Here is a 21,527-nt window from a genome sequence, read left to right on the forward strand (position 1 = left end):
ATATTGTTAGAAGCATACCTATCTTTTGGCTTCATGTATGCATAGTAACAAAATTCACTGACCTCAAACGGTGCTTACTGCTAAAATGTATTATACGCTCGATTAAGGGGGTACTACACCCCTAGCCAATTTGTTGCTTATTTTTGCGTTTTTCTCAAAAATTATAGCGCATTGGTGACAAGTAAGATATGTATATTATAGGGGCAAGGATTACAACTACTGCACTGAAAATTCAGCAACTCAAGGCAAGTAATTATTGATTTATTGATCAAATATTGGTTTTCCCTCATTTTTGACTGTAACTCCACAACTGTTGTCTGTGCAGAAATAAAATTTCCAGTGTAGCAGTTGTAGTCCTTGCCCCTATAATATACATATCTTACTTGTCACTAATGCTCTATAATTTTTGAGGAAAATGCAAAAATAGACACAAAATTGGGCAGGGGTGTAGTACACCCTTAACACGGTGTAGCACTCTCACTCGACTTATTCAACCCAAGCCTTTTGTATACGACACGAGAGTACCGCTGAGGTTCGAACCCGCAACCTATCATGGTTCGAAGGACATACCAATACCCTAGGCTAAGTTCTATTTAAAAAATACCAAATTTGACAAAGTTTACATTTTAAGTGTATTTTTATTTTCAGAAATTATTAGTAGACTTTCAACCAATAATTTATTTCCCCATGTTATTCCAGGTCACCACCATAGGTCACGTGTTTCATCCAAATATCATAGAACAACAATCCAAACTATTTCATCTCCGCTACAGTCCTAAAGATGATTGCTATTATCAATTAGGTTCCAATACAGCGTCAGTTAAAGGTTGGAGAAATGGAACCAATGTAGCCGTGAATGTGATGAGGCGGATTGGAAGGCGCGCTGATATTGATCTGCAGTGGGTGAGTATGGCTGGCAGAACCAGACAAAATATTATTATAAGCAATTAAGGGTAAGTTTTATCCATATTAAAGTGCAGGGGATATAGGAGTCTGTCATTTCGAATGGTTGTCTGAAATGCGAACACACTTACATTGTAGCATAATTGGGTAATTGCAGTTGAAATCCATACACCCCCTTTGGAAGACATGACCTTAATCTCTAACACAGGGGTGTGATTTCAAATGGAATCACTCATTCAGGTAACGCCATTTGATATTCACACCGCCTGTGTGCAACGCTGCTATCTTCAGTAGATAGCAAAGAATGACGCCTACGCTGCAATCTTCAGTAGATATCAAAAAAAATGACAGCATTTTGTAGTTGTAAACAGTCCTTGACGATGCTATCTTCAGTAGATAGCAAATTGGCAGCATTGTTTAATTGGAAACACAATACTTGACACTGCTATCTTCAGCAGATGGCAAAACTGGCAGCATTGTTTAATTTGAAGCAATGTTGCAATTTTTGCTATCTACTAAAGATAGCGTCAAGTATTGCTTCAAATTAAACAATGCTGCCACCTATGCTATATACTGAAGATAGCAGCGTCAAGTATTGCTTCAAATTAAACAATGCTGCCATTTATGCTATCTACTGAAGATAGCAGCGTCAAGTATTGCTTCAAATTAAACAATGCTGCCATTTATGCTATCTACTGAAGATAGCAGCGTCAAGTATTGCTTCAAATTAAACAATGCTGTCATTTATGCTATCCCAAAATCATATGGTTTCAGGCATGTTCTCTGTTTACCTGAACCATATGACTTGGAGATGATTTGAAGTGACCTCCACTTCAGATGAGTCTGGTATGTATTCCTAGCTATTATGTGAAATGAGACACATATAGCAATCAACAAGTGCATCCTTTTGATATGGATGTACACATTAAACAATACTGTCATTTTTGCTATCTACTGAAGATAGCAGCATCAAGTATAGCTTCAAATTAAACAATACTGCCATTTTTGCTATCTACTGAAAATAGCAGCGTCAAGTATTACTTCATATTAAACAATGCTGCAATTTTTGCTTATGCTATCTACTGAAGATAGAAGCATCAATTATTGCTTTAAATTAAACAATGCTGCCATTTTTGCTATCTAGTACTGAAGATAGCAGCATCAAGTATTGCTTCACATTAAACAAAACTGTCATTTTTGCTATCTACAGAAGATAGCAGCGTCATGTTTTACTTCAAATTAAACAATGCTGCCATTTTTGCTATCTACTGAAGATAGCAGCATCAAGTATTGCTTCAAATTAAGCAATGCTGCCATTTTTGCTATCTACTGAAGATAGCAGCGTAAAGCATTGCTTCAAATTAAACAATGCTGCCATTTATGCTATCTACTGAAGATAGCAGCATCAAGTATTGCTTCAAATTAAACAATGCTGCCATTTGTGCTATCTACTGAAGATAGCAGTGTCAAGTATTGCTTCAAATTGAACAATGCTGCCAGTTTGTGCTTTCAACTGAAGATAGCAGCATCAAGTATTGCTTCAAATTAAGCAATGCTGCCATTTTTGCTATCTACTGAAGATAGCAACATCAAGTATAACTTCAAATTAAGCAATTATTCCATTTATGCTATCTATTGAAGATAGCAGCATCAAGTATTGCTTCAAATTAAACAATGCTGCCATTTTTGCTATCTACTGAAGATAGCAGCGTCAAGTATTGCATCAAATTAAGCAATGCTGCCATTTTTGCTATCTACTGAAGATAGCAACATCAAGTATAACTTCAAATTAAGCAATTATTCCATTTATGCTATCTATTGAAGATAGCAGCATCCAGTATTGCTTCAAATTAAACAATGCTGCCATTTTTGCTATCTACTGAAGATAGCAGCGTCAAGTATTGCTTCAAATTAAGCAATGCTGCCATTTTTGCTATCTACTGAAGATAGCAGCATCAAGCATTGCTTCAAATTAGGCAATACTGCCATATATGCTATCTACTGAAGATAGCAGCATCAAGTATTGCTTCAAATTAAACAATGCTGCCATTTATGCTATCTACTGAAGATAGCAGCGTCAAGTATTGCTTCAAATTAAACAATGCTGCCATTTATGCTATCTACTGAAGATAGCAGCATCAAGTATTGCTTCAAATTGAACAATGCTGCCATCTATGCTATCTACTGAAGATAACAGTGTCAAGTATTGCTTCAAATTAAACAATGCTGCCATTTATGCTATCTACTGAAGACAGCAGCGTCAAGTATTGCTTCAAATTGAACAATGCTGCCATCTATGCTATCTACTGAAGATAGCAGCATCAAGTATTGCTTCAAATTAAGCAATGCTGCCATTTTTGCTATCTACTGAAGATAGCAGCGTAATGCATTGCTTTAAATTAAACAATGCTGCCATTTATGCTATCTACTGAAGATAGCAGCATCAAGTATTGCCTCAAATTAAGCAATGCAGCCATTTTTGCTATCTACTGAAGATAGCAACATCAAGTATAACTTCAAATTAAGCAATTATTCCATTTATGCTATCTATTGAAGATAGCAGCATCAAGTATTGCTTCAAATTAAACAATGCTGCCATTTATGCTATCTACTGAAGATAGCAGCGTCAAGTATTGCTTCAAATTAGGCAATACTGCCATATATGCTATCTACTGAAGATAGCAGCATCAAGTATTGCTTCAAATTAAACAATGCTGCCATTTATGCTATCTACTGAAGATAGCAGCATCAAGTATTGCCTCATACTAAACAGTGCAGCCATTTTTGCTATCTACTGAAGATAGCAGTGTCAAGTATTGCTTCAAATTAAACAATGCTGCCATTTTGCCATCTACTGAAGATAGCAGCATCAAGTATTGCTTCAAATTAAACAATGCAGCCATTTTTGCTATCTACTGAAGATAGCAGCGTCAAGTATTGCTTCAAATTAGGCAATACTGCCATATATGCTATCTACTGAAGATAGCAGCATCAAGTATTGCTTCAAATTAAACAATGCAGCCATTTTTGCTACCTACTGAAGATAGCAACATCAAGTATAACTTCAAATTAGGCCTAAGCAATTATTCCATTTATGCTATCTATTGAAGATAGCAGCATCAAGTATTGCTTCAAATTAAACAATGCTGCCATTTTTGCTATCTACTGAAGATAGCAGCGTCAAGTATTGCTTCAAATTAGGCAATACTGCCATATATGCTATCTACTGAAGATAGCAGCATCAAGTATTGCTTCAAATTAAACAATGCTGCCATTTATGCTATCTACTGAAGATAGCAGCATCAAGTATTGCCTCATACTAAACAGTGCAGCCATTTTTGCTATCTACTGAAGATAGCAGTGTCAAGTATTGCTTCAAATTAAACAATGCTGCCATTTTTGCTATCTACTGAAGATAGCAGCATCAAGTATTGCTTCAAATTAAACAATGCTGCCATTTTTGCTATCTATTGAAGATAGCAGCGTCAAGTATTGATTCAAATTAGGCAGTGCAGCCATTTTGCTATCTACTGAAGATAGCAGCGCCAAGTATTGCTTCAAATTAAGCAATGCTGCCATTTTGCTATCTACTGAAGATAGCAACATCAAGTATAACTTCAAATTAAGCAATTATTCCATTTATGCTATCTATTGAAGATAGCAGCATCAAGTATTGCTTCAAATTAAACAATGCTGCCATTTTTGCTATCTACTGAAGATAGCAGCGTCAAGTATTGCTTCAAATTAGGCAATACTGCCATATATGCTATCTACTGAAGATAGCAGTGTCAAGTATTGCTTCAAATTAAACAATGCTGCCATTTTTGCTATCTACTGAAGATAGCAGCATCAAGTATTGCTTCAAATTAAACAATGCAGCCATTTTTGCTATCTACAGAAGATAGCAGCATCAAGTATTGCTTCAAATTAGGCAATACTGCCATATATGCTATCTACTGAAGATAGCAGCATCAAGTATTGCTTCAAATTAAACAATGCAGCCATTTTTTGCTATCTACTGAAGATAGCAACGTCAAGTATTGCTTCAAATTAAGCAATGCTGCCATTTTTGCTATCTACTGAAGATAGCAACATCAAGTATAACTTCAAATTAAGCAATTATTCCATTTATGCTATCTATTGAAGATAGCAGCATCAAGTATTGCTTCAAATTAAACAATGTTGCCATTTTTGCTATCTACTGAAGATAGCAGCGTAATGCATTGCTTTAAATTAAACAATGCTGCCATTTATGCTATCTACTGAAGATAGCAGCATCAAGTATTGCTTCAAATTGCAATGCTGCCATTTTTGCTATCTACTGAAGATAGCAACATCAAGTATAACTTCAAATTAAGCAATTATTCCATTTATGCTATCTATTGAAGATAGCAGCATCAAGTATTGCTTCAAATTAAACAATGCTGCCATTTTGCTATCTACTGAAGATAGCAGCGTCAAGTATTGCTTCAAATTAGGCAATACTGCCATATATGCTATCTACTGAAGATAGCAGCATCAAGTATTGCTTCAAATTAAACAATGCTGCCATTTATGCTATCTACTGAAGATAGCAGCATCAAGTATTGCCTCATACTAAACAGTGCAGCCATTTTTGCTATCTACTGAAGATAGCAGTGTCAAGTATTGCTTCAAATTAAACAATGCTGCCATTTTTGCTATCTACTGAAGATAGCAGCATCAAGTATTGCTTTAAATTAAACAATGCAGCCATTTTTGCTATCTACTGAAGATAGCAGCGTCAAGTATTGCTTCAAATTAGGCAATACTGCCATATATGCTATCTACTGAAGATAGCAGCATCAAGTATTGCTTCAAATTAAACAATGCAGCCATTTTTGCTATCTACTGAAGATAGCAACATCAAGTATAACTTCAAATTAGGCCTAAGCAATTATTCCATTTATGCTATCTATTGAAGATAGCAGCATCAAGTATTGCTTCAAATTAAACAATGCTGCCATTTTTGCTATCTACTGAAGATAGCAGCGTCAAGTATTGCTTCAAATTAGGCAATACTGCCATATATGCTATCTACTGAAGATAGCAGCATCAAGTATTGCTTCAAATTAAACAATGCTGCCATTTATGCTATCTACTGAAGATAGCAGCATCAAGTATTGCCTCATACTAAACAGTGCAGCCATTTTTGCTATCTACTGAAGATAGCAGTGTCAAGTATTGCTTCAAATTAAACAATGCTGCCATTTTTGCTATCTACTGAAGATAGCAGCATCAAGTATTGCTTCAAATTAAACAATGTTGCCATTTTTGCTATCTACTGAAGATAGCAGCGTCAAGTATTGATTCAAATTAGGCAATGCAGCCATTTTTGCTATCTACTGAAGATAGCAGCGTCAAGTATTGCTTCAAATTAAGCAATGCTGCCATTTTTGCTATCTACTGAAGATAGCAACATCAAGTATAACTTCAAATTAAGCAATTATTCCATTTATGCTATCTATTGAAGATAGCAGCATCAAGTATTGCTTCAAATTAAACAATGCTGCCATTTTTGCTATCTACTGAAGATAGCAGCGTCAAGTATTGTTTCAAATTAGGCAATACTGCCATATATGCTATCTACTGAATATATCAGTGTCAAGTATTGCTTCAAATTAAACAATGCTGCCATTTTGCTATCTACTGAAGATAGCAGCATCAAGTATTGCTTCAAATTAAACAATGCAGCCATTTTTGCTATCTACAGAAGATAGCAGCATCAAGTATTGCTTCAAATTAGGCAATACTGCCATATATGCTATCTACTGAAGATAGCAGCATCAAGTATTGCTTCAAATTAAACAATGCAGCCATTTTTGCTATCTACTGAAGATAGCAGCGTCAAGTATTGCTTCAAATTAAGCAATGCTGCCATTTTTGCTATCTACTGAAGATAGCAACATCAAGTATAACTTCAAATTAAGCAATTATTCCATTTATGCTATCTATTGAAGATAGCAGCATCAAGTATTGCTTCAAATTAAACAATGCTGCCATTTTTGCTATCTACTGAAGATAGCAGCGTCAAGCATTGCTTCAAATTAGGCAATACTGCCATATATGCTATCTACTGAAGATAGCAGCATCAAGTATTGCTTCAAATTAAACAATGCTGCCATTTATGCTATCTACTGAAGATAGCAGCGTCAAGTATTGCTTCAAATTAAACAATGCTGCCATTTATGCTATCTACTGAAGATAGCAGCATCAAGTATTGCTTCAAATTGAACAATGCTGCCATCTATGCTATCTACTGAAGATAACAGTGTCAAGTATTGCTTCAAATTAAACAATGCTGCCATTTATGCTATCTACTGAAGACAGCAGCGTCAAGTATTGCTTCAAATTGAACAATGCTGCCATTTATGCTATCTACTGAAGATAGCAGCATCAAGTATTGCTTCAAATTAAACAATGCTGCCATTTTTGCTATCTACTGAAGATAGCAGCGTAATGCATTGCTTTAAATTAAACAATGCTGCCATTTATGCTATCTACTGAAGATAGCAGCATCAAGTATTGCTTCAAATTAAGCAATGCTGCCATTTTTGCTATCTACTGAAGATAGCAACATCAAGTATAACTTCAAATTAAGCAATTATTCCATTTATGCTATCTATTGAAGATAGCAGCATCAAGTATTGCTTCAAATTAAACAATGCTGCCATTTTTGCTATCTACTGAAGATAGCAGCGTCAAGTATTGCTTCAAATTAGGCAATATGCTATCTACTGAAGATAGCAGCATCAAGTATTGCTTCAAATTAAACAATGCTGCCATTTATGCTATCTACTGAAGATAGCAGCATCAAGTATTGCCTCATACTAAACAGTGCAGCCATTTTTGCTATCTACTGAAGATAGCAGTGTCAAGTATTGCTTCAAATTAAACAATGCTGCCATTTTTGCTATCTACTGAAGATAGCAGCATCAAGTATTGCTTCAAATTAAACAATGCAGCCATTTTTGCTATCTACTGAAGATAGCAGCGTCAAGTATTGATTCAAATTAGGCAGTGCAGCCATTTTTGCTATCTACTGAAGATAGCAGCGTCAAGTATTGCTTCAAATTAAGCAATGCTGCCATTTTGCTATCTACTGAAGATAGCAACATCAAGTATAACTTCAAATTAAGCAATTATTCCATTTATGCTATCTATTGAAGATAGCAGCATCAAGTATTGCTTCAAATTAAACAATGCTGCCATTTTTGCTATCTACTGAAGATAGCAGCGTCAAGTATTGCTTCAAATTAGGCAATACTGCCATATATGCTATCTACTGAAGATAGCAGTGTCAAGTATTGCTTCAAATTAAACAATGCTGCCATTTTTGCTATCTACTGAAGATAGCAGCATCAAGTATTGCTTCAAATTAAACAATGCAGCCATTTTTGCTATCTACAGAAGATAGCAGCATCAAGTATTGCTTCAAATTAGGCAATACTGCCATATATGCTATCTACTGAAGATAGCAGCATCAAGTATTGCTTCAAATTAAACAATGCAGCCATTTTTGCTATCTACTGAAGATAGCAACGTCAAGTATTGCTTCAAATTAAGCAATGCTGCCATTTTGCTATCTACTGAAGATAGCAACATCAAGTATAACTTCAAATTAAGCAATTATTCCATTTATGCTATCTATTGAAGATAGCAGCATCAAGTATTGCTTCAAATTAAACAATGCTGCCATTTTTGCTATCTACTGAAGATAGCAGCGTAATGCATTGCTTTAAATTAAACAATGCTGCCATTTATGCTATCTACTGAAGATAGCAGCATCAAGTATTGCTTCAAATTAAGCAATGCTGCCATTTTTGCTATCTACTGAAGATAGCAACATCAAGTATAACTTCAAATTAAGCAATTATTCCATTTATGCTATCTATTGAAGATAGCAGCATCAAGTATTGCTTCAAATTAAACAATGCTGCCATTTTTGCTATCTACTGAAGATAGCAGCGTCAAGTATTGCTTCAAATTAGGCAATACTGCCATATATGCTATCTACTGAAGATAGCAGCATCAAGTATTGCTTCAAATTAAACAATGCTGCCATTTATGCTATCTACTGAAGATAGCAGCATCAAGTATTGCCTCATACTAAACAGTGCAGCCATTTTTGCTATCTACTGAAGATAGCAGTGTCAAGTATTGCTTCAAATTAAACAATGCTGCCATTTTTGCTATCTACTGAAGATAGCAGCATCAAGTATTGCTTTAAATTAAACAATGCAGCCATTTTGCTATCTACTGAAGATAGCAGCGTCAAGTATTGCTTCAAATTAGGCAATACTGCCATATATGCTATCTACTGAAGATAGCAGCATCAAGTATTGCTTCAAATTAAACAATGCAGCCATTTTTGCTATCTACTGAAGATAGCAACATCAAGTATAACTTCAAATTAGGCCTAAGCAATTATTCCATTTATGCTATCTATTGAAGATAGCAGCATCAAGTATTGCTTCAAATTAAACAATGCTGCCATTTTTGCTATCTACTGAAGATAGCAGCGTCAAGTATTGCTTCAAATTAGGCAATACTGCCATATATGCTATCTACTGAAGATAGCAGCATCAATATTGCTTCAAATTAAACAATGCTGCCATTTATGCTATCTACTGAAGATAGCAGCATCAAGTATTGCCTCATACTAAACAGTGCAGCCATTTTTGCTATCTACTGAAGATAGCAGTGTCAAGTATTGCTTCAAATTAAACAATGCTGCCATTTTTGCTATCTACTGAAGATAGCAGCATCAAGTATTGCTTCAAATTAAACAATGCTGCCATTTTTGCTATCTACTGAAGATAGCAGCGTCAAGTATTGATTCAAATTAGGCAATGCAGCCATTTTTGCTATCTACTGAAGATAGCAGCGTCAAGTATTGCTTCAAATTAAGCAATGCTGCCATTTTTGCTATCTACTGAAGATAGCAACATCTACTGAATTATTCCATTTATGCTATCTATTGAAGATAGCAGCATCAAGTATTGCTTCAAATTAAACAATGCTGCCATTTTGCTATCTACTGAAGATAGCAGCGTCAAGTATTGCTTCAAATTAGGCAATACTGCCATATATGCTATCTACTGAAGATAGCAGTGTCAAGTATTGCTTCAAATTAAACAATGCTGCCATTTTGCTATCTACTGAAGATAGCAGCATCAAGTATTGCTTCAAATTAAACAATGCAGCCATTTTTGCTATCTACAGAAGATAGCAGCATCAAGTATTGCTTCAAATTAGGCAATACTGCCATATATGCTATCTACTGAAGATAGCAGCATCAAGTATTGCTTCAAATTAAACAATGCAGCCATTTTTGCTATCTACTGAAGATAGCAGCGTCAAGTATTGCTTCAAATTAAGCAATGCTGCCATTTTTGCTATCTACTGAAGATAGCAACATCAAGTATAACTTCAAATTAAGCAATTATTCCATTTATGCTATCTATTGATTTTATCAGCATCCAGTATTGCTTCAAATTAAACATTGCTGCCATTTTTGCTATCTACTGAAGATAGCAGCGTCAAGTATTGCTTCAAATTAGGCAATACTGCCATATATGCTATCTACTGAAGATAGCAGCATCAAGTATTGCTTCAAATTAAACAATGCTGCCATTTATGCTATCTACTGAAGATAGCAGCATCAAGTATTGCCTCATACTAAACAGTGCAGCCATTTTGCTATCTACTGAAGATAGCAGTGTCAAGTATTGCTTCAAATTAAACAATGCTGCCATTTTTGCTATCTACTGAAGATAGCAGCATCAAGTATTGCTTCAAATTAAACAATGCTGCCATTTTTGCTATCTACTGAAGATAGCAGCGTCAAGTATTGATTCAAATTAGGCAATGCAGCCATTTTTGCTATCTACTGAAGATAGCAGCGTCAAGTATTGCTTCAATTAAGCAATGCTGCCATTTTTGCTATCTACTGAAGATAGCAACATCAAGTATAACTTCAAATTAAGCAATTATTCCATTTATGCTATCTATTGAAGATAGCAGCATCAAGTATTGCTTCAAATTAAACAATGCTGCCATTTTGCTATCTACTGAAGATAGCAGCGTCAATATTGCTTCAAATTAGGCAATACTGCCATATATGCTATCTACTGAAGATAGCAGCATCAAGTATTGCTTCAAATTAAACAATGCTGCCATTTATGCTATCTATTGAAGATAGCAGCATCAAGTATTACTTCATATTAAACAATGCAGCCATTTTTGCTATCTACTGAAGATAGCAGTGTCAAGTATTGCTTCAAATTAAACAATGCTGCCATTTTTGCTATCTACTGAAGATAGCAGCATCAAGTATTGCTTCAAATTAAACAATGCAGCCATTTTTGCTATCTACTGAAGATAGCAGCGTCAAATATTGCTTCAAATTAGGCAATACTGCCATATATGCTATCTACTGAAGATAGCAGTGTCAAGTATTGCTTCAAATTAAACAATGCTGCCATTTTTGCTATCTACTGAAGATAGCAGCATCAAGTATTGCTTCAAATTAAACAATGCTGCCATTTTTGCTATCTACTGAAGATAGCAGCGTCAAGTATTGCTTCAAATTAGGCAATACTGCCATATATGCTATCTACTGAAGATAGCAGTGTCAAGTATTGCTTCAAATTAAACAATGCTGCCATTTTTGCTATCTACTGAAGATAGCAGCATCAAGTATTGCTTCAAATTAAACAATGCAGCCATTTTTGCTATCTACAGAAGATAGCAGCATCAAGTATTGCTTCAAATTAGGCAATACTGCCATATATGCTATCTACTGAAGATAGCAGCATCAAGTATTGCTTCAAATTAAACAATGCAGCCATTTTTGCTATCTACTGAAGATAGCAGCGTCAAGTATTGCTTCAAATTAAGCAATGCTGCCATTTTTGCTATCTACTGAAGATAGCAACATCAAGTATAACTTCAAATTAAGCAATTATTCCATTTATGCTATCTATTGAAGATAGCAGCATCAAGTATTGCTTCAAATTAAACAATGCTGCCATTTGTGCTATCTACTGAAGATAGCAGCGTCAAGTATTGCTTCAAATTAGGCAATACTGCCATATATGCTATCTACTGAAGATAGCAGCATCAAGTATTGCTTCAAATTAAACAATGCTGCCATTTATGCTATCTACTGAAGATAGCAGCATCAAGTATTGCCTCATACTAAACAGTGCAGCCATTTTTGCTATCTACTGAAGATAGCAGTGTCAAGTATTGCTTCAAATTAAACAATGCTGCCATTTTTGCTATCTACTGAAGATAGCAGCGTCAAGTATTGCTTCAAATTAAACAATGCTGCCATTTTTGCTATCTACTGAAGATAGCAGCGTCAAGTATTGCTTCAAATTAAACAATGCTGTCATTTATGCTATTTACTGAAGATAGCAGCATCAAACATTGCTTCAAATTAAACAATACTGCCATTATGCTATCTACTGAAGATAGCAGCATCAAGTACTGTGTACACAGAGAATAATACAATATCTTGGCAACATTTAAGGGGTCAAAATTTGACAAATTATTTTTTTCATTCTTCAGTGCTAGCTTCCCAGGATCACGAAGATATTTTACTCTTCAAAAGGTTTCGCGCTCAATAACCTCAAAATCAGAATTGTTCAATTAATAAGCCCTCGTCTTATTATAATTATGCCAAGATATGTTGCATTCGACACCATACGTAAACTTTAATTTTATTGTCAAATTATATAAACCTTTTTTATGACCATTTATTGAATATTTTACTTGTGATAAACATCTGTATAATTTTGAGTTCAACTAAATGCGTACATCATAATTAATAACATATTATTTATTTATCAAAAATCGACTATGGCATAGTCTAGCTTTTTGTTAGCTGGGCAGCAGTGTACTGTTATATTATCTATAATGCCCAGGTTACTGAAGTCAATACATGTCAATAGGAGGGAAGAAACAATTGCTGGTCAAACAATTCTCGAATCCAGATGCTCTCATTTCATTAGCTCAATTTGGCTTGTTTATTAGACAGACAGATGATCTATGGAATTAGAAAATATTGAGCATTATTATCCAAATAAGGTTAACTGAAAACTAGCGGAGTAAGTAAGGAAGGGTCAGTTGTTGGCTGGCACAAAATCAATGCTGCATCCATGTCAGCTTTATAGGGCTGTTCTATTTGCAATCTACTACGCCCCTGTTGAATATTTAAGAAAAGTCTTCCACAGAGGGAGTATGTTTGTCAAATGGAATTGGGTAGGGTTAATTATTTTGAAACCCATACCCCAAATGTGTACTGGCTTTACCTATTATCACCTGCAATGGGAAGTTACCTAATTGTCTATTTTATCTAATAAATGCATGCTCCATTTGTGGAAGACTTCAGCTAAAATTTCCATAGGGAGTGTGGACTTTAAATAGAATGGCCCATTACACAAGAATCTAGTTTTAATTGAAAGCACTGATTCCCTAAATCAGACAAAGATAATGGAATTTTTTCTGGGTAAGAACTCGGGTTATGAAAGTGAGACCAACAGTGACCAGTAAGAATGACATTGATATTTTATAATCAATATTTGAGTTTCCTCCCCATGCGGACACATCTATGCGTAATTGAATGAATACGGGGTCGTATTTTTACAGTAATAGGCTACTGCTGTTTTCCTCCTCATATGATATAAAAGTAGACTTAATACAGTGAGAATTGTTGAAACCAATCCTTCAATTTTATGATATCACTACCAATTTCAAAATATTTGACAGGGATTGCTTTTATGCTTTATACCGTAAAAATGGGATAATGAGCATATGCAACTCGTTATTAGTAGGTATATCACCCCAAAAATAAGCGCAGCAGAAACATGTTATTTGATGCTTTTAATTGAATCATCGTTATGAATGCTTCAAAAAACAAAAAACAGAATTGAAATCGGATAATGCAAAGTGATGTAACGTCAACTTGAAGATACCCGAAATCGGGTGAAAACCTGCCACAAATTGCTATAAATGGCAAAATGGTATTTTTGGGATTTGTAATGCTTATTCGGACACTTACTTGAAAAGGTAGCATAGATTTAAGTATCACAGATTAATTGCATATCTTTCCGGACTTCGTTAAAGAAAACAAGATTAAAAAATCTCTCCTCGAATAAATGTAATAAATCCACCAAATATACAATTTTAGCCATTTTGACCAATCTGCAGACAAATAAAAGCTTAAAAAATGACTAAGTCCAGCTAATTAATATGCAAAAATAATGCCAACAGAGAACCGTACATGATATGAGGATGCGGTTTTTTTGCACACATAAGTACCCAAAGTTCTTTCAAAAAAAAAAAAAAATACACAAAAAGTCATTAATTATGCAAATTAGCTAATTACATCTAATTATATATTTATGCCATTCTTATGTTAATTAGGCATATGTAATTTTACTTTTTTCAATGTTTTATTTATGTTTTATTCATACAGCATGATTTTGTCAAATATGAAACTGCTGTGATGTTGAATAAAGAAACTGCAGTTAATTGCCTAAGTGCACCGAGTTTTCAATTGGTAAAGGGAAGTGTTTCACTCATTGTCCAAGGAAAAAAAAATACATGATAACAAACACTGGTATTTCAGACCGGTGGTACTAGGTCCTCTATTTCGAGAGACCTATATTTATTGATTTATGGACGATCTAAAAAAATCCATAAAACAGGTCTTAACTCTTAAACTAGGCAGTGTTTAATTTGGTGGAGTTGATAGTGATTTAGGAAATGTTTCACCTACCATATATTAAAAAGACAAATTATTGTGATCAATGAAACATAACGAGGAAATCGTTTTTTGACATGTATGTTTTCAAAAATTGGCCAACTTTGATCCCCGCGCTTTTTGATTCACTGTTATGTATGCGTGCACAGTATGACAGAATTATTGTGCAGCCACTGTGACATACCTATTATTAGGCACATACACTGTATATCTATCAAATCTCTACAGTAGTCCTGTTGGGTAGTCTGGCCACTAAGAAGGTCACTATAAATTCTGATCATTGTGCCGTCAGGACGGACTATCTTTTAGGAGGTATGTTTCCAAATTCTATATTATAGGAAACCATGCGACAAAAATGTTTAGTAAAAATCTGCTCAGGCTGCCCCACCACCGATAATGATCTTTTTTCTTTTACATATAGTTTGCTTAAACAGTTTATTTTGTATCATTTTGGCATGCAGGCTTACTTAACCAGATACCCAGGTCGCCAAAGTGGGTCTATCAGTTGGAAGTTTGACTTCACAGACAGTGGTTTGGTAGTTGATGACGTCACAGCTCTGACATACAGCAGGACTTCACCAGGTGGCCTTGTTCGATATGACATCGTCAGCCCTGACACATGCTTTAATGATGTGTCATCGGCTGTACAAGGTAACTCTAAATTGGTCTAATTTAACCCTTATATCTAACACTATAAATATAAGATGGGGGTGGGGGTGGGGAGTCATAATTTTTTTTGTGGCCATGTTTCCCCCGAAAATGAAGATGGTGGGTCTTTGGGAGCTGATGGCACATTGGTAAAATGGGAGGGGCTCCTTAGGAGCTATAAACAGTCAAAATCATCAATGGTTTTTTCATTTTACTTTCTGGTCGAAAATCGCCTGGAAAAAACAAAATACCTGAAATGAGAGGAATGTGCAAGCTGAAGTTATAAAAATCAAGGGTTTTTCAGCACTGTTTTGGTAAAATTCTGGGGTCTTTCTGGAGCTGCACCATCCAAAACAAGTTTTTCCAGGCGAAGATACTTATGGTGATATGTGTTCAGTGTCCCCCTCCCAAGCTCTAATATACTTGATACATAACAATTAAAGGGGCATTTCGTGATCCACAGCCTCATCCCCCCACTTTTCCCAAAAAAAGTTGAGATTTTTACACCACTGGATACCTCTGGCTACATAATGTTTATGTACCAAATATTTCTTGCAGATTAATTCGTTTAGCAAAAATATCGCCAAATTTGAATTTCGTTCTGGTGCACCAGAACGAAATTACAACACATTGTCTATGGAGCAGTGTAATACACATAATCATGCATAACTCGCAAACGCAAAATCGGAATCAACTGAAATTTTGGAAATAAGCTTTTTTTCGTGGATATCTACTGAAAATGTCATAAAAAGAGGATGCTAGGATCACAAAATACTCATTTAGAGCTATAAACAGTCAAAATCATCAATGGTTTTTTCATTTTACTTTCTGGTTGAAAATCGCCTGGAAAAAACAAAACACAACTAAGAAATGAGAGGAATGTGCAAGCTGAAATTATAAACATTAAGGGTCTTTCAACACTGTTTTGGTCAAATTCTGGGTCTTTCCGGAGCTGTACCATCCAAAACAGGTCTTTCCAGGGGAAGATACTTATATGGTGATATGTGTTTAGTGTCCCCCTCCCAAGCTCTAATATACAAGATACATATTAAGCCAATCATTTTGTGCAGGTGATAGTAATGGATTCAGTGGACTGAAGACTTTGATATTAGTGGCTTATTTGGATGGTATCAAAACTAACCAGACACAAACACAACTATTATACCATGAATGGAGCACAAACAATGAAAAGAAGGACATGGATGACAAGCTGCCTCTTGACGTGAAAGACAGGCTGCCTCTTGAAATTATCATCAAGCTTAAGGTTGGTGTTAGATAAAGGAAACCTAAACATACATGTACACACAAACAGACCAAAAAACAAACAAAGACAATCAAATTTTGGATACAAGACTTTACAATAAGGTATTCTGCTTCAAAATATGTTCCATTTTAGGGTTTGGATAAGGTTTGGAATGGGATATTCCAGTTGAAATCAATACACCCCCATATGGAAGCCATGACCTTAAGGTTAGCAACTATTTTAACTATTTGGTAGTTCACAGCATCTTGCGAATGGTAGTGAGCTTTGGCAAAAATTGCATTGATCATTTCAGAGTGAGTGTGTAGAAGAATTCAAATATCACAGATTTATACACTTTTGTAGGTTATGTGGTTCTTGAGTTATCAGTTGTAAAGAGGGCTGAAACAACAACACTTTTGTAAAATGTACATAACGGGGGGATGCCCACAGTCAGAACTCTTGTCCCCCAGTAAAAACTCAAAATTATTAAAATTTCCACTTTTTGCAGCAATTTTGGGTAAAATTGGTTGATTTTGTCCCCCCCATCTCCCCTGGTGCCGCCACTGGTTCTGGCTACATACGCCTGTGCTGGTCTACAAGGTTTTTATGAAATTAAATTGTTTCTCTTTTGTTTCAGACTGAAGGCATCCCACAATGCACCTGTCCTGAGGGTGATTCAAATAATAAACAGTTACAGTGTACGTGCCTCAAAGACACGGCAAATAATTTCATTCCGATGGACTCAGCACAGCTATGCAACAGCAACAATAGGAACTTAAGTCGTTCTGCACCCTCATTGGTTGAGCTAAAATGTCCAAGTAGCCAATCAGCAGATGTGTTAAATACACATCAGGATGGCTTCTTTGAAGGCAGTAAAAATCAAAGTAAATATGATGAAGCAGATGATGATGAAAAGACAAAGAAATCTTCCATGAGGTTTGGATCCAATGGACTCCAGTATAGCCAATCCTTTAATGATTGCACCATACGTCTTTGTGATACACCTACCACAAACAACAGCCAATCACAACATGCGGGTGTTTCTAGATCTTGTAGTGATACACCTACCACAAACAACAGCCAATCACAACATGCGGGTGTTTCTAGATCTTGCAGTGATACGCCTACCACAAATAACAGCCAATCACAACATGCGAGTATTTCTAGATCTTGTAGTGATACACCTACCACAAATAATAGCTTATCACAACATGGGAGTGTTTCTAGATCTCTTAGTAATACACCTATTAAAAATAACAGCATATCACAACATGGGAGTGTTTCTAGACTTTGTGATACACCTATCAAAAACCGAACACTAACACCACATGGGAGTGTTTCTAGACTTTGCGATAAACCCATTAAAAACCAATCACTAACACCACATGGGAACGTTTCTAAACCAAAACTTTCAAGCAGTCGATCAGAAACAGCTTTAAAAATACCTGACCAACCACAAAGAAGCCTTAGAAGCAAGCATAGCAGATCAGAAAGCAAGCTTCGTGATATAAGCTGCCAACCTGCCAGCTCAGTGCTTCAAGATACTCATTCTTCAATACCACATCATCGCCTTCCGCCATTAGAACCACTCAATGTCTCTCCGAACCGATCTCCAAATTCTACCACAAAAAGAAAACCTCGAAAAAGACTCAAAATATCTACCAAAACATCATCACCGGGTCAGCACAGACGACGCAAAAAGCCAACTCGCAATCAGCACCAGAAATTAAGCAGGAGTAATTCAGCCCCACTCAATCATGGCTACATAGATGATGATGTCGTTGGTGATGTTTGTAATAAACCGCCCTCAGCAGGTCCTTCCCCATCGAGAGTAACCATCGCGAAAACTTTTGCGGCGATGTCAGTGATTGATAAGGAGAAAGGTGCGTCGGGTGGTGTGTGCTCTGTAAAGACTAAGAAAGTATTGTTTACTAAGGATTTGTCACTTGCATGGGATGGGGACACACAAGGACATACAGATGGAAGGAAGATTGACAAGGAGGCACTGGTAAGTATATAGCTGCCCTATATTGTACACAATCTAAAAATATGCCACATGGCAGCTATTGACAAAGAGGCACTGCTAAGTATATAAGTGCAAGAAGATCCTATCTGCAATAGCTGCCCTTTAGACATTTGACAAGTTCTGCACTCTATATTGTACAAAACCTCAAAATATGGCACCTGAGAGCTATGGCCTTCTTGAATGCACCTCAAGACCCCAACTTGACAACTTGACAGAGCTGCAAACTAGTAAAATGGGACTTTTGGAGCTGCGAACAGTCACAATCAATGGTCTTTCTGGTTGAAAATTGCCTAAAAAACTGAGGAATGAGCAATTTTCAGCCCCCCCATGTCGAAAATCTTCCTAAGCCAATGACTTGGGTCTGGAATCTACCGGCCTCATCAATTTTTTTGTTTTTTTTCCCATTACAGGTTACAATTGACTGCAGTGAGGTAGATGACAACATGACATCACCAACAAGAACTGCAACATGTCACATTCTATGATTATCAACCTCACCTTGGTCTGGGCGGACATTTTATAAATGAATTCAGAAGAGCAGCAATGGCAACACTTGCATTGCATTCCAGATGTTAAATCTACATCATATGCAAAATTTGAGGAAAAAAGAATCTGGCGATTTTATTTTAGGGCCGTGTTTCTATTTAACTGGTCTTTACATGTAGTCCTATGGAGAGAGTGCCCGTTGAGGGCGCTATATAGCCTCCATTTTAGTAACAAAAATGCAATTTAAAAAAATGAACCATGTTATTTTTCTGAAATTATCAGAAGATGTAGTACAAACATGCCAAAATATAATCAAGTAGTTGCCCTACCTGCTCTTCTCTGAAAAAATAAAAAGTCCTATACCTCAATGATAATGAAACATACCTCGTCCTCGACAATTGTCATGTTCTGACATGCCTGACCATTTCAACTTGAATTCTTTCCATATAGGCCAGCATTTATTTGCTTGATCAGATTGTTTTATCAAGATTTTTGATCCAATATATGCAATTTCAATAACACTCCACAATCTACATATTAATATCTCTCTCTGTTGCATATCTTATTATGCATATCTCAAAGTGGAAACTTTTGCACATTTATGTTCATGCCCACAGCAGCTAAAGGGAGTATCCCATCATGCATTGCAGTATATCTTTTTGCATCATAGCAAATGTATACAAAATATAAACAAGAGCCGCTTAGATATTGAGAGCTATGGATAGTTTCACAATACTTTAGAGATCATATTTTTCCAAACAAAAGTCTAAGACTAAGCTCCCCTGATAAAAGTGAGTAATTGAAAGTTGAAGTGAGGGATTTTGTGTACACTTTCTATGGCATATGCAGGTTTACTATGGTACTGCAGAGCATGATGGGATACACCTATCAGCTGCTGTGGTTCATGCCCCAAACTAATGCCAAAAAAAAGCTCTCATAAACAAAAAAAACTTGTCTCACAGGAGATTTTCTGAAAAAAAACTGATAAACACAAATTGGTGAACTTAAGTGTAAACAAATATTCACACCAAAAAATCCCACTCATACACAAACAGCCAGATTTAAATTTGGTAAAATGTTTGTTCAGGTTAAATTGATTTGAGTATAAGATAAAATGTGATTCATATCAAAATGTCACCCACTTTATCAGAGAAGATATCTTACATTTCCCACAATGCATTTCTCCCATTTTAATTTCCTGTATTGATTTGCCATCTAGTGCAACATGGGTTGATACTGACAAAAAGTACCTCAATGAACATGGCATATCAAGATCTTACAAAATATTTATTTCTTGATTATTGCGATGTTTAGCCAGTCTATTCTCAACATAAAAACAACAAGACCCTGTACAAAGTAATGGGAGAGTCATGTGATGAAGTGATGTATCATGTTGCAAAGGATTCTGGGAAGTGTAAGATACATTCTCTGCTTTTAAACTGTACCATTGGTTCATATCTCTTTTGTTGATGTTATCTTTCTTCATAAAATGTTTTTTGAATGGCAACAGATGTTGCACAATATCTTAATTGCAGACATCTTAACATCTTATGAATATATTGTGCGAAAATACCAAGACAACATGTATTGTACATAAGGGACCGATCACAAACACTTTTGGGGGGCCTGATGCAAAAAGGGTCCCTGAAAATTTTTACGCATCATGGGGGGGTGGCCCTGAAAAAAATGACCACAAATTTTCCTGGACAAATTAAGGGATCTAAAATGAGCGTTTATTGCGTTTCGACAGTATTTTTTGTGGCACATGAGAGCACCTCAGACCTATCGAATTGTATTCTGAATATGAAGCATGTCTTTCTGATATCAAATAATTTTCATTTTTGAAAATCACAATATAATACAAATTTTATGACAAATTATAAAAATTTGATATTTTTGAATTTTTGATATATAACAGTCCTCGAAGTAAATTATATAAATCTAATGATATATTCTTAAAGTGTATGTAGCAGGGAGGAAAAGCTGACGGTCAATTGAAAATTTTGACCTTTCATATTGAAGATATGGATTTTTTTCCCCAAAAGACCTAATTTTTTTTGGTGTTTTGGGAAAAAAAATCCATATCTTCAATACGAAAGGTCAAAATTTTCAATTGATCGTCGGCTTTTCAACCCACCTACATACACTTTAAGTATAAATCATCAGATTTATAAAGTTTACTTCAGTACTGTTAAATATCAAAAATATCAATTTTTAATGATTTGCCATAAAATGTGTATTAAATTGCGAATTTCAAAAATTCAAAATTATTTGATATCAGAATGACATTCTTCGTATTCAGAATGCAATTCGATGTCTGATGTGCTCTAATGTCCCAAAATAAATACTGTCCAAACGTTCATACCCCAGTCCGTAAGTTTATATGCTTTTCTATGGGGTTGACCCATAATTTTCATGTCAAAAAGGGG

At 35.6% G+C, this 21,527-nt stretch overlaps 1 protein-coding gene across 1 annotated transcript in view; it reads left to right on the forward strand.

The window, feature by feature from the left end:
* LOC140146835 (uncharacterized) overlaps positions 1-19,483 on the forward strand; it is a 55,687-nt gene extending 36,204 nt beyond the window's left edge. The window contains exons 4-8 of the mRNA XM_072168716.1: positions 700-903; positions 15,157-15,346; positions 16,414-16,607; positions 17,224-18,594; positions 19,023-19,483. Of these exons, the coding sequence (XP_072024817.1) occupies positions 700-903; positions 15,157-15,346; positions 16,414-16,607; positions 17,224-18,594; positions 19,023-19,097 (2,034 nt within the window). The 3' untranslated portion in view covers positions 19,098-19,483. The remainder of the gene's footprint in view (positions 1-699; positions 904-15,156; positions 15,347-16,413; positions 16,608-17,223; positions 18,595-19,022) is intronic.
* Positions 19,484-21,527: the final 2,044 nt, after the last annotated feature.

This window comes from Amphiura filiformis, chromosome 2 (genome assembly GCF_039555335.1).
Source record: "Amphiura filiformis chromosome 2, Afil_fr2py, whole genome shotgun sequence".
Classification (NCBI taxonomy): Eukaryota; Metazoa; Echinodermata; class Ophiuroidea; order Amphilepidida; family Amphiuridae; genus Amphiura; species Amphiura filiformis.